We start from the raw sequence: 13819 nt of genomic DNA, 5'->3' as shown, positions 1-13819 counted from the left end.
ACCAATATCGTTCAGCTCTATTTTATAGCCACCTGTTGTTTGCATAAATCAAATCATACCTGTCTTTTGTAGCAAGGCAGGCAGTTCATTTTTGAGTGCATCATTGGAAATTAGATTTTCATAAAATACATATTTTGGTAACACTTTATAATAACTATCCGTTTTACTAGTTAATAGATCATTAGTAAACTGTTGATAAATGATTTATTGTCGATTTGTCAACAGTTTGTTAAGCATTTACAGGGTGTTCCAATATGGTTGACCCCATTCTAAATGCCCATGCTTGTTGATGGATCTTAATAAAACGATATACACTTTATGTTGAAGGTCATAAGTTTTATTGGTTGAATATACAAAGAAAAGTACAAATATTTGTTGGTTCTATGGCAGATTTTCATAAATGTGCAACATGAGCGCTGCCTGCAAAATGCCTTATCAAAATCCCTTTTCTTTTGAAGTGAACGGCATTTCTTAACATGAAAAGATAGAAATGCCAAACGTTACACACAAAAACTTGAAACATTTCAGGTTAAGAACACCCTGTAAATGCTTAACAAACTGTTAACAAATACTTCACAAATAAACAATAAATCATTTATCAACAGTTTACTAATGATCTATGAACTAGTAAAACGGATAGTTATCATAAAGTGTTACCCATATTTTTTTAGTGCCATAAGCACATCTTATCATTTGTATTTCATTTTAGTTTTAGGCATCTTGGAAAAATGTTTTAATCAGCCCTGGACTGCGGTTGATGGTCTCCATTTTCAGGTTGCCATCAAATGCATTTATCTACTGCTAACAATGGGAAATTCAAATTGAAGTTCCAAAGAGCAGTTGATTTAATGATTTCAGTCACAGAGTGCATTAGCCCTCCCGGTAATCGTTGCCGCTTTTCACACCAGTCAGTCCCACGTCGTTCAACACAATAGCCGAGGAGCACATTTTCTCGCTCGGTCTGTCAGCTGCCGCACTGCCATCATTACATGGAGAGTCACGCTCCCCTCCCCTCCACCCCGCCCCGCCCCATACAGCAGACATTTGTTTTCCTCTCCCCGCGTCCTTGAGAGGAGAAATGCGGCATCTTTTTAACAGCCGTCAGCCGGCCCTTTTCGACTAATTCTCCAACAAGCTGTTGCGCTCGGGGAGTTTCCAGCACACACTAATGAATTGCTTATGTGTTTTAAGTCATCCTGTTGCGTCCCCCCATTAGATGCTTTTAAATTGTTACAGTTTTCCTCTGTCAGCAGAGATCTTATTCTCATATTTATTTCCGAGTAGAACCTCAGTGATTCCCCCCCCCCCCCCCCCCCCAGTTGCCTGAGCTGACAGCTCCATTTGGGGGATTTGTGCTGTCGTAGGTGTTCAAGGGAGGTGACACCCGAGCAAAGCGGCGAGGCGGCACGATTAACTCAACTGTGGAATGGGAAATAGATGACGCCTGCTTTTATTCCATTTGTTTCGCCCTAAATTAGAAGCAATTTAATGAAAAGATGCTGACATGGACACCACTGATGCGCCCATTAATTCAGATTCCTAAGAGCCAGATGGACAGCGATAAGTGTCACAGTCCATTGCAGCTAAAACACCTGAAGCTTTTACGGAAGACCTTCGACAAAATTATGATGCGTGTTTGTGAGAATTTTTCTCCTGTCAGTCATGTAGATTGAGTTCAATAGTGCCTTCGGATACAAGTTTAATTTGATCCACATTCTTAACTCAAAATCTAAAATTAAAATCTTAACCCATTGTTCCCACTGAAATGAACTGAAATTCGATTTATAGGTTCCTTGACCTTGAGATAGATAAAATTGGACAGTCACTTCATGTATGCTAAAAGGCTCCTTTCATAAAGATTCTGGTTCATTTGATATCTAGGTCTGGTATCAGGGTCTTTAGAAAACAGACATTTAAGTGAAGTGGGATGGTTATTTGTAGAGAAACAAGTTCAAAACCTTTGGCACTGGTTGCACCTGTTTGCTAGACCCAGGACTGAGCATGTGCCTGAGTGATATTCTGAGGGTATGATAACCTTAAGCCAAAATATCACGGTTTTGCACTCTAAAATGTGTTACTTTGAGATATCTGCATTAAAAAAAATAAAAATAAACTTTTTTTGCATTTAACAGGACTTTTATTTTTCAGAAGATATTTGCAAATATATTCTAAAATATTCTAAATAAAATTAAAATAAATGCAGTCCTTTAGGTGAGCCTAAACCCACAGCTCAACATGATTACCATCAGAACAAAAATAATTGAAGTATTTTCTATAAAAAGCACGTGTGTATGACTCATATAATGTTTACATTATACACCCACTCTCTTTCTAAACACAGAGGCCAGAGGAAAAAAAACATCACGTTTTACCACCGCCAAACACACTAAACACACTGGAGTTAACTCTCGTAGCTGGTGGGAAGCGTTCATGACAGTGTTTACTAACCTTTAATTTTGTATAAATGCGAAATCCTATTGGAAGTACCTTTTTACCTTTTTCTATAACTTTTCTGTAGCCCAAGTATTCCCATACCAGCGATTTCGTTTTCTACAATGGAGGGAAAAAAAGTTCAGAAGTTTCACCTCCTCCAGCCATTGCGTAGCACAGCTGACTCACTGACACTGAGCAACAACCGGTGGGGGAGGGTTGAGCCTTACAGCTGCAAGCGAGGGATTTCTCCATGCATTTTTGGGACATAAAAAATAGCTAATACCTACGATATGATGAAAAGTTATATATACATATAGTATATAGTGCCGTCAAATTTATCGCCTTAACAGGCGGTATTTTATTTTTATTAATTACGTTAAAATATTTGACGCAATTAAGGCATGCACGGAATGACCCGTTCATGCTTTGCCTCAAACAGTTTACAATGATTCCATTTTAGCACACTGAGAGGGAAAAGGCAGAGAAATGCGAGTGGACATACTTTAGGTGTTCATTGGACCGCGCCTTATATTGGCTTAAGCTTTGGCAACTCTTTCACAACGAATATAAGTATTGTGGCGAACAACGTCAGGAAGAATGACAGGAGAAGATCTTTTTCTTAACATGCTTAATTGAACACAACGCAGATCATACTGTATACCATTTGCAGCCACCACTGACAGTCATGGTTGCCCAACTTCCCATCATGCATTTGGGCGGAACAGTTAAGTCGCTGCAGTATCATTTAGTTAAAGCACAACAAAAATAATATTCATATCTCTCACAGGAAATGATGTTTTTCTTAACACGCTTAACTGAACACAACACAGAACATACTGTATACCATTTGCAGCCACCACTGACAGTCATGGTTGCCCAATTTCCCATCATGCATTTGGGCGGAACCGTTAAGTCGCGACAGTCTCATTTAGTGAAAGCACAACAAAAATAATACTCCTCCCTCTCAAAAAAAATAATGTTCACAAAAAGAAAAGCGCTCAATGCAAAGAGAACTGGCATTCCCAATCAAAATAGCTATGCAAAATACACATACTCAGACTTTGCCTTGGCTAGATCTCTAATTAATTTAAAACTTGCCATTGACACCTTCTGGTATATTTCAATCACTACCTTATGTAGTTAAAGACACCGTGGAAGAACTGCAGGGAGCCCATGTGTAATATAAAATTACTATAACTTGTACTAACATTTATCTTTTAAGAACTACAAGTCTTTCTATCCATGGATCCCTTTAGCAGAAAGAATGTTAATAATGTTAATGCCAATCTTGTGGATTTATTGTTATAATAAACAAATACAGTACTTATGTGCAGTATGTTGAATGTTTATGTCCGTCTTGTGTCTTCTTTCCATTCCAACAATAATTTACAGAAAAATATGGCATATTTTAGAGATAGTTTGAGCGATTAATTACGATTAATTGATTTTTAAGCTCTGATTAACTTGATTAAAAATTTCAATCGTTTGACAGCCCCAATATTAGTATACTCGAATCCGGTATCCAGCACGTCTACCCAGGACATAGTCATTAGAACATTCAAACAAGGGCTGTCACATTGTTGAGGGGAGTTATTATTTTATCAGAGACCAAAGCAAGGGTTATTCTATTCGCCTATTAATGTAACACACTGTTATTCAGATAACTACAGATAAAACAACACGACTTATCTTGTTTACCAAACTCTCAATCTCACTCCAAATCACTACTAAAGCCATTAAAGTCTTCATGTTCAGTATCACTTCTAAACAACTCCTTAAACTCTCGAAATAGAGGGCCTGCCTAGAGCGCACCTCTTGCGGCTGTGGGGGAAAAAAAACATATAAATCACACCTGAGTATAAGTCGCAGGCTTAGCCAAACTATGAAATAAAAATGTGACTCATACTCCAGAAATTACGGTAATTCAATAAGACCTTGTAAGGCAGTGAGCCAAACAACATCAACCTGGTACTAATTAAAAAATGGACAAAAACATCTGTTCATCCCAGATGTGCGTGCATGTTCTATTCTAAGGGATCCGTGTACACCTGCATTCTTTGTGACAGCTGGCCCCGCAGAGTCTCGCTCCTCACGTGAGTCGAACCAAAGAGGATTGAGCAGAACCGGCGTCAACCCCAACGAGGGACGAGACCCACTTTCTTCCGACGCCGCCCGGCCTCTTCTGGGATTTCATGCAATCTTTTCACGTCTTGGCTCTCCATCTGCATTCCTTGTTTTGTAGCTGTGGGTTTTAATCTGTGCCGAAGTAGAGCGAGCAGGAACAACAAACAATACCAAGTTGGATAAACAAAGCAGGATGTGGTTTAGCTGACACCACTCATTAGCATTTCGGTGTAGCTGTCCAGGAGGTTTATTTTGAGAAAAAACAGAAGCAAATCATAGATTGCTATATCGCCACAAATGGTGTTATATACTAGTCTGAATGTCTTAGGCCTTATCACATTTTGCTGACGTGGCCTTTGCTTGTCATTTGTTTGGGTTGCAGAGAGAGATGAAAGAGCAGCTGGCCACACTGCATGACAGCGAGAAGGGTCACACCGAGGCCCTGCAGCTCTTGCAGAGACAGCTCACTGAGACTAAGGTACTGCGGCACTTCTTTTTCTCCTAGCTAACCTGAAAAAAAACCACTAACATTTCAAAGCAACAAATACTTTATTTTTAGAAGATGAATCCATCAGCAATCCTGGTTTGAAGTAGACAGTGGATATGTTAGTGTGTTATTGTCAGCCACCGTTCTTCCAGAATTCCAGGCAAAGTGGAGTACTACAAAGCTCTGCCAGCTGTTTAATAAAAATGACATTTTTGATATGTAATGTTCAACCAGATACTGTCACAAGACAAAAATGTAAACCCTGCAATGCACCATCCGCGCCCTTTTCTCTGTGAGTGATGCTCATTTGAACATTGCGGATCAGCAGATGTCTGGTTCCATCGATGGGAGAAAGTAGCACGCCTTCCCTCGAGAGTTCCAGTGACACTTACCATCGCACACTCCACTAGATTACACACAAAGAGCGAAATGCCTCAGCACACCTGCTGTGCAAAGTTGGAGCATCACATCATCTCCTGTCAGAGCGACACCAAGCCATTCTGATGATGTGCCCTAACCGCGGGATACGGTCCTTTCAGCCACTTCTCAGTGCGCTAATCTCATTAGATTTCCATCCATTTGCCCCTGCCTAGAAGAAGGGCATGCCGCCACTGCATTCGTCTCTTGGGCCTTTAGGAAACTTCCTCTTTTGTTTCTTTCCTTTACCTCCTCACCAAGAGGGACGCTTGTTTTATTTCCTTCTCACTGTGGCCGACACTACCATTTCCTACAGTGGTATGAAAAAGTATCTGAACCTTTTGGAATTTCTCACATTTCTGCATAAAATCACCATCCAATGTGATCTGATCTGTCAAAATCAGACAGATGAAAAAACAGTGTCTGCTTTATCTAAAACCACCGAAACAGCTATAGGTTTTCATATTTTAATGAGGATAGTATGCAAAAAAAAATGACAGAAGGGGGGAAAAATAAATAAGTGAACCACACTTCCTGTAGCTGTGGATCAGTCTGGCACATCAATCAAGACTAATCTTGGCCCATTCTTCTCTACAAAACTGCTGTAGTTCAGTCAGATTCCTGGGATGACTGTCATGAATCGCTTTCTTTAGGTCATGCCACTGCATCTCAATGTTGTTAAAGTCTGGACTTTGACCTAGCCACTCCAGAACAGGTATTTTGTTCTTCTGAAACCATTCTGAAGTTGATTTACATCTGTGTTTTGGATCATTGTCTTGTTGCAGCATCCATCCTCTTTTTAGCTTCAACTGTCTGACAGACGGCATCAGGTTTTCCTGAAAACATCCTGATAAACCTTTGAATTAATTCTTCCATTAATGGTTGCAAGTTTTCCAGGCCCTGAGGTAGCAAAACAGCCCCAAATCCTGATACTCCTGCCACCTTGCTTATCGGTGGGGATGAGGTGTTGGTTGGTGAGCTGTTCCATTTTTCCTTCACAAATGACGTTGTGTGTTACTCCCAAACAATTCTACTTTGGTTTCAAAACCTCTGTGGAGTGTCCACGTGCCTTTTTGCAAACATTAAACGAGCAACAATGTTTTTTGGACAGCAGTGGCTTTCTCTGTGGAGTCCTCACATGAACACCATTCTTGGCCATAGTTTTACATAGAGTTGGTGTGTGCACAGAAATATTGGACTGTGCCAGGGATTTCTGTAAGTCTTTAGCAGACACTCTGGGGTTCTTTTTTTTACCTTTCTGAGTATTATGCCCTGAACTCTTGGCGTCATCTTTGGTGGATGGCCACTCCTTGGGAGAGAAGCAACAGTGCCAAACTCTCCATTTGTTGACAACTTCTCTGACTGTCGATTGATGAACATCCAGACTTTTAGAGATGGATTTGTATCCTTTCTCAGCTTTATACAAATCAACAATCCTTGATCACAGGTCTTCAGACAGTTCTTCTGAACGAGTCATGATGCACATCAGACAATGCTTCTCATCAAGACAATTCTTACCAGGTGTGTGTTTTATAGTGGGCAGGGCGGCTTTAAACTACTCATCAGTGATTGGGCACACACTGGACCTAAATTGTTTGGTAAAAACTGGTTTCAATTGCTCTTTAAGTCTCCTTAGGCAGAGGGTTCACTTACTTATTTTTCCCCCTTCTGTCATTGTTTGCATGCTATCATCATTAAACATGAAAACCTATAAATAGGTGGTTTTAGTTAAAGCAGGCACTGTTTTTACTTCTGTGTGATTTTGACAAAAGATCAGATCACATTTGATGGTAATTTCATGCAGAAATGTGAGAAATTCCAAAAGGTTCTGATACTTTTTCATATTACTGTACATGCAGAAAGGGTTTAAAATTTGGGCACTTCACTATACGTTCAGCTGTTTGTAGGGTCCTTTTCAGAAGGCTCTCATCTCTTATCCTCAGGGGATTTGTTTTGATAATCACATACTTGCCCGAAAGTTAGTCAATCCCTCGTCTCCAAGGGCTCCCGACACCTGCTCGGTACCGTCGCATACTGCAGCGTCTCAGCAGCATGTCAGCGAGACTGATTGTCGAGCTGTTTCATCCGCCCACTCCGCTCATCAACTAGCTAGGTGGGCCGAGACGCAGCCCACCCTAATGTCATAACTGTCGCTGTATTTGACAAATCGCCACATTTAACTTCTTCCCGTAGAGAGCCTGTCTGCCCCCACTCTCTGAAAGGGGGGAATTTTTAGGCCTCTGTAATTAAATTTTAAAGTTCAGAGGAGAGATTGATAGTGTCTCGAGACAGATTAGTTTTTGTGCAACAAAGAGTCATAATGATTGTAATCTACTAAACATCTCTACATTCCAGTCTCTTAGAAGTAACAACTGGTTCATGTCTGTAAGGGCAAAGGGGTCTTAGGAACAACCTAATTAATTACTCCCAAATAGGAAAAGCCAAAGATGTGAGGGTCTAATCTGAATGTGATCACAACAAGGAATTGATTTTTTTTCTACCTTTGTTTATATGGGACATGTGGGCCCAAAGAAGAGGTCATCTAATTGAAGCTCATCCAGATAAAGGTCCTTTTCGAAGGTCAATGTCGGTGTAGTGTTGTTTCACATTTCTTGTAGCCAGCATGGGATCGATTCTCGCTCAGTGACTGCAGGTGTTGACTGTCATCCAACGAGGGCTTAGTATGCGAGTGTCTGCTGCAAAAGGCTCCAGCTTCCGAGAGACCCCAAAACACAGGACAAAAAGTAGAAAATAGTCAAATGCCTGAGTTTTTTTTCAGTCTTGCAATAGATAAAAGATGTGCTTGTAAACATTTATTGAAAAGGATTTGAAATGGAACAGTTTTGCCTGGCAAATGAAAAACTTGCATTTTTGGAACCGTTTGGCCCTTCAGGTGAAATGCACATTGTTCCTTAACACCTAACCACAATTTTCATCGGATTTTGTCAATCATCAAACATTCATAATTAGCGCAAGAAAAACCTGACTGATCCTTGATGATGATGCAAGATACAAAAAGAATTTAAGAACAAAATATTCAATCAAGAGCATCCTGTTTTGCTTCCCTGTTGCTTATACTTGACAACCTGCTCATTGCTGTTTGTTTTTTGTCACTTCTGGCACTGATAGCGCTCCGATGACTCATTCTCTTTGAGATCCCGTCTGCTTAGCTCTTGAATCAGTGAGCTCAACTGTTCTGCTTTACCACATGCTGTTCCCAGCAAATTGTTCAGCTGACTTGAGCCTACACCTTTTGAAAACCACACCCGGGATTTTCTGCTTTTCACCTCATTAACTCCAATAAATAACATAATTAAATTAATCAATTCCTCAGCATAAAATTTGCATTATTATTCGCAGACAGGCCAGCGTGAACTGTTTTTTCATCTCCTTTGCAGTCTTCAGCCAAAGGTCTGCGCGCCACCATCGGCGATGCCTTTGAGCGCCTTCACCGCTTCCTACGCGAGCGTCAGAAGAGCATGTTAGAAGAACTAGAGATGGACACGGCGCGTAAGCTAACCGACATCGAGCACAAGATCCAACGCTATAGCCAGCAACTACGCGACGTCAAGGAGGGCATCCAAATCCTGCAGGAGCGGCTCAATGAGACGGGACGCCACGACTTCCTTGAAGGAGTGGCCATCACATCTGAGAGGTGAGACAGGTTTAGCTCAACTTCAGCTTTATCATATGAACAAGACTGACTCATTGGATGCCATTGATGGCGATATATGAACTGGGAAGGATAGTAGTGCATTGAGAGATTTCCTGATGGAGACTCCTGACAGAACATACAATTTTGGAACTGTTGGTGACTTTTTGTGACAAATTCTGATAATGCCTGAATTAGACATGTGCCAATTACAGTTTTCAAGGTATACCGTGGTATGAAAACATCACGGTTTCAAGACGGCAAAAAATTTCCGTCATACCGTCCCTACAGTATTAGCTATTTTTTATGTCCCAAAAATTCAAGGAGAAATCCCTCGCTTGCAGCTGCAAGGCTTAACCCTCCTTCACTGGTTGTTGCTCAGTGTCAGTGAGTCAGCTGTGCTACACGATGGCCGAAGGAGGTGAAACTCTTGAACTTTTTCCCACATCGAAGAAAACGAAATCGCTAGTATCGGAATACAGTGATACCTCAACATACAATCGCTTCAACACATGATCTTTTCGACATCCGACGTAAAATTTGACCAGCCATTTGTTTGTAAATCCGACGACGTGCTCGATATACGACGATTTATGAGAGCGCCGCAGTTCCTTTGTTTTCCCGCAAGACGGACGCATGGAGGATTTTCTTGTGAGAGAAATCAACATGGGTTCCAAGAATGTTAGTGCAGGTGGTTAAAAAAAGGTGGGGCTTACCATTGAAATGAAGATGGAAATGATAGAAAAATATAAGCATGGTGCACGCGTCCATGAACTGGCTCGACAATAGGGCCGTAGAATGTCTACGATCTCGACAGCCTCCTCTGACCGACGTTCGCCAGTCTTTATAAGATAAGGTGACAATTATTATTGTGGTAACATCGCCCAAAAATTGCCAGCTTCGTCAGGTTTTTGATCATTCCATTTCAGAACTTGTACAACACAACATGCCTACTGTCCGCCGCAGCTGAACAAAGTGAAAGTAAAAAGTCCCTCTCTCACTCTGTCAAGTCAGCCACACGGTGCAACAACACCACGTAAAACACATCCGCCACATTAGAACACTATTTGTTGCATTTTTACAGGTATTAATATTATTATTACTATTACTATTATTATTATTCCCATTTTTATTCATAATTTGTTTGTTTTGCTCTGTGTAACTGCTATTTGCAATAGTATCAGAAGCATTTATTAAGGGTTTAGTGTAGGTTTTCGGGCTGTGAAACTAATGAATCAACTTATAATGTATTCTTATGGGAAAATCCTGCTCGATATACAACCATTTCTACTTAAACACAAGGTCCTGGAACGAATTAACTTCGTATGTAGCGGTATCACTGTACTTCAGCTACAGAAAAGGTTTAGAGGAGGACATGTAAAACATGTTTGCAGAGGGTTGCTGCCGAGGAGGCAATGCCTCCAATATGATTTTGCATTTATACAAAATTAAAGGTGAGTAAACACTGTCATGAATGTTTCCCAGCTCTCAACTCCAGCTTGTTTAGTGTGTCTAACGGCGGTAAAACTTGGTGTTTTTCTCTCTCTGGCAACTGTCAGTGTTTAGGAAGAGAGTGTGTGTATAATTTAAACATGATACGAGTGATACATACTTGCTTGTTATGGAATTAATTTCAGTTATTTTTGTTCTGATGATAATAATGTTTAGCTGTGGGTTTAGGCTCACCTAAAGGACTGCATTTATTTTAATTGTATTTAGATTTTTAATTTATTTTAACTTAACATTATACTTATGTTTCAATATGCTAATGTTTTGAAAAATAAAAATTCTGATTAATGGATTTTTTTTTTCAACCCATATATCTCAAAGTAACACATTTTAGAGCTGTAATGGCAATACAGTAATACCGTGAAACCGTGATATTTGGGCTTAAGGTTATCATACTGTCAGAATCTCATGCCCAGCCTGAAGAGATGACTTCTTTTAAAAAAAAAAAAAAAAAAGCATGTTAAATCCGCAGGTTTTCATGGGGACCATTTAAATAGAACCGTATATCTGTTAAATTGTCATTTTCGGGTGAAGTTAAAATGGGAGAAAACTAAAAGTTGACTACTCCTTTATACGGATAGTATGTGGTTTCTATCCCTTCTCTGTGTTCAGTGAGGGAAATAACCCACTCATAAGGTCCTACAGGGGCTGAGCTCATCATCTAACCTCATTCAGTCACTCAAGTCAATTAATGCTAATAACGGCAAGGCATTTCACCGACGTTCAAGATTAATCAGCCGTTGTCGAGCGGGGCGCTGCATTTTAGCGAGAAGCAATTGAGTGGGTTTAGACTAGCATTGATCTGTTTCTGTGGCAGGATTAAAGGGAAGATCCATGAGACCAATCTGACTTATGAAGACTTTCCGACATCCAAGTACATGGGGCCTTTGCAGTACACCATCTGGAAGTCACTATTCCAGGATATTTCTCCAGGTAAGTAGGTACAAAGAGAAATTCTGGTTCCGCTCGATGTCGGTAGATTTGACGTCGATACAAGTAAAAGAATTCAAGTACTGAAAGCAACTCTGCTTGCCTCCGTCAATCACTCCAGAAAAAGATGATCCAAATAATGTGCAAAGGAATTTTTCTTAGTCCTGCTTCAGTCATCCCATATCAACCTGCTGCCAGTGAAGTGGCGGCCAAGCAATTTTTTTTTTCTTCCCCTTGACTGACAGCCAAATGGAACAATTGGTTCCAATCCATCAGTGGTGGCTGCCAGGGACAGGACAAAGATGTTCTCCCATCATCCTTCATCCATCGTTTGGTTAGCCGCTGAGAACAAAGCGTTGGTCTCACCACAATGCTCGGAGTGAAGCACTTGTTTGTTATTACCACATGCTTCTGACAACACACGTTTGGATTGTAAATCTTTAATGACTGTAACAAACACCGACCACAACTTAAGGTGGAGGCTCCATTCTTCTCACTGTCTGGATGGCTGAAATATCACTTTACCACTCTGCTAGTTTTAAGTTCTATTCTCTTAAAGCTAGCGTTTGGTGCAAGATCCAAAATGAGTTGTTTTGACAACGACAATTGCGTTCAACACAACAAGGTTTGAGAAAAGCATCCATGCCAGTCCCTATTAGGCAGGCCCGGAGTGGCTAATTGGGAAGATCGGGGCAAATCCCGGTGGGCCAGCCGGCCAGAAGAGTTAGTTCGGTCCAGGTTTTACACATTTTTAATACTAAAGTACCGTATTAGCCCGAATATAAGACGGCCCTGATTATAACATGACCCCCTCGTTTTCATGACTCAAGTTTGAAAAAACTTTTTCAACACCAAATTAATTTTTATACAGAAAATAATTACAGTACATCTGAAACAAATGATTATAACAATATATTTGAGAGAGAAAAAGCATGTTATTTTGCCTCATTCAAATATCTGAACATTCTGAAAATTAATATCTGAACATTTACATATATAAACTAAAGTGCAATCACATTCATAAATGAATGGCTTCTGGTTTTTGAAATGTAAATAAACCAATCTATTGTGATAAAACAACAAAATTGCAATAACTGCATTAACCATCAAAGTGAAGTCTAACTGTAACTGTAGTCATGAAACAAATCCGAACTAGGCCTGCAAGCAGGACTGAACGGGCCCTTGCAATCTAGCGCAACTCGGACGTCATGCAACTAGGACAGTGTGCAGGTCAGGGTGGTGGCAGATCGTCCTCTCTAATCATCTAATTGGAACCTAACATGCTCGAAAGTTGCCTCTTTACATTCACACACTTAAGAGATAAAAACCCTTATTGGAGTGAGTACTACAAAAAAGGAGCGAATAAAGGGTCATCACGGCAACAGACAGAGACATGTGGACATGGGCCGTATAATAAGTATTTCAGAAGGTCTTGAAACTACAATGAACAACCTGAAAAGAACTGGACATATATTAGAAAAATGAGTGACTTTCTATTGCCACGAGTTGGCGCTGTAGGGTTGATGCAAATGACCCCTACAGGACCCTTCAGAGTATGACTCAACAAGCACGAGATGTTTGGCGCAGATATGTTGTAGAAGTTATGACTGTTCAAAACTTGTGGTGAGACGAAATGGCTTCAGTCATTTTCACTTCTCCTGTTGGACTCTTCTGCTTCAACCAAACCTCAGTATTTTTCATCAGGCACCTGAACACATGTCTTATGGCTCCCCTGATGCAGGTTTCAGGTGAATATATTTTTTTTCCTTGGAGGAGGAGCCTGTTTAGTAAAAAAAGGCATTTCCTGTTCCCAATAGGGGGCGCTTGGCCTAATGGGTAATTTTTCAATGCACTCGTGTTAAGGGTGGGATCCCGCACATACATGCCAGATATGAAAAAGATTGAACGTTGTGTCAAGGAGCTATTAGTCTTTTACTGAATTTGTCATTTTGCCGAAAAAATGGCCGACTTAGGTCCACGCCCAGGTCAGACCCGAGAATGAAAACGCACCATTTTAAAAACTTAAGATCTCATATGTCTCCTGAACAGTCTCACCAATTTTGAAGATGATCCAACTAACTCCCTCGGCGAAAAGGTCTCAAATGTGCACCCTGTAAATCGATAAAAATTTCATATTTGATCCAAAATAACCGATTTCCTGTTGGGTTTGGAATATGGGTGTAAATGCTTTTTTGGAGCGGTTTTGGACAAGGTATAGACCCCCCAAATTTCATTGCTCTACGCTGACAGGCCCTAATGTTATAGGC

At 40.5% G+C, this 13819-nt stretch overlaps 1 protein-coding gene across 1 annotated transcript in view; it reads left to right on the top strand.

The window, feature by feature from the left end:
* Positions 1-13819, top strand: part of trim62.1 (tripartite motif containing 62, tandem duplicate 1) — a 59680-nt gene that overhangs the window by 34426 nt on the left and 11435 nt on the right. Inside the window, exons 3-5 of the mRNA XM_057845412.1 lie at positions 4940-5035; positions 8860-9116; positions 11440-11555. Of these exons, the coding sequence (XP_057701395.1) occupies positions 4940-5035; positions 8860-9116; positions 11440-11555 (469 nt within the window). The remainder of the gene's footprint in view (positions 1-4939; positions 5036-8859; positions 9117-11439; positions 11556-13819) is intronic.

This window comes from Corythoichthys intestinalis, chromosome 9, assembly GCF_030265065.1.
Source record: "Corythoichthys intestinalis isolate RoL2023-P3 chromosome 9, ASM3026506v1, whole genome shotgun sequence".
Classification (NCBI taxonomy): Eukaryota; Metazoa; Chordata; class Actinopteri; order Syngnathiformes; family Syngnathidae; genus Corythoichthys; species Corythoichthys intestinalis.
This window is presented reverse-complemented; position numbering and strand designations above follow the sequence as displayed.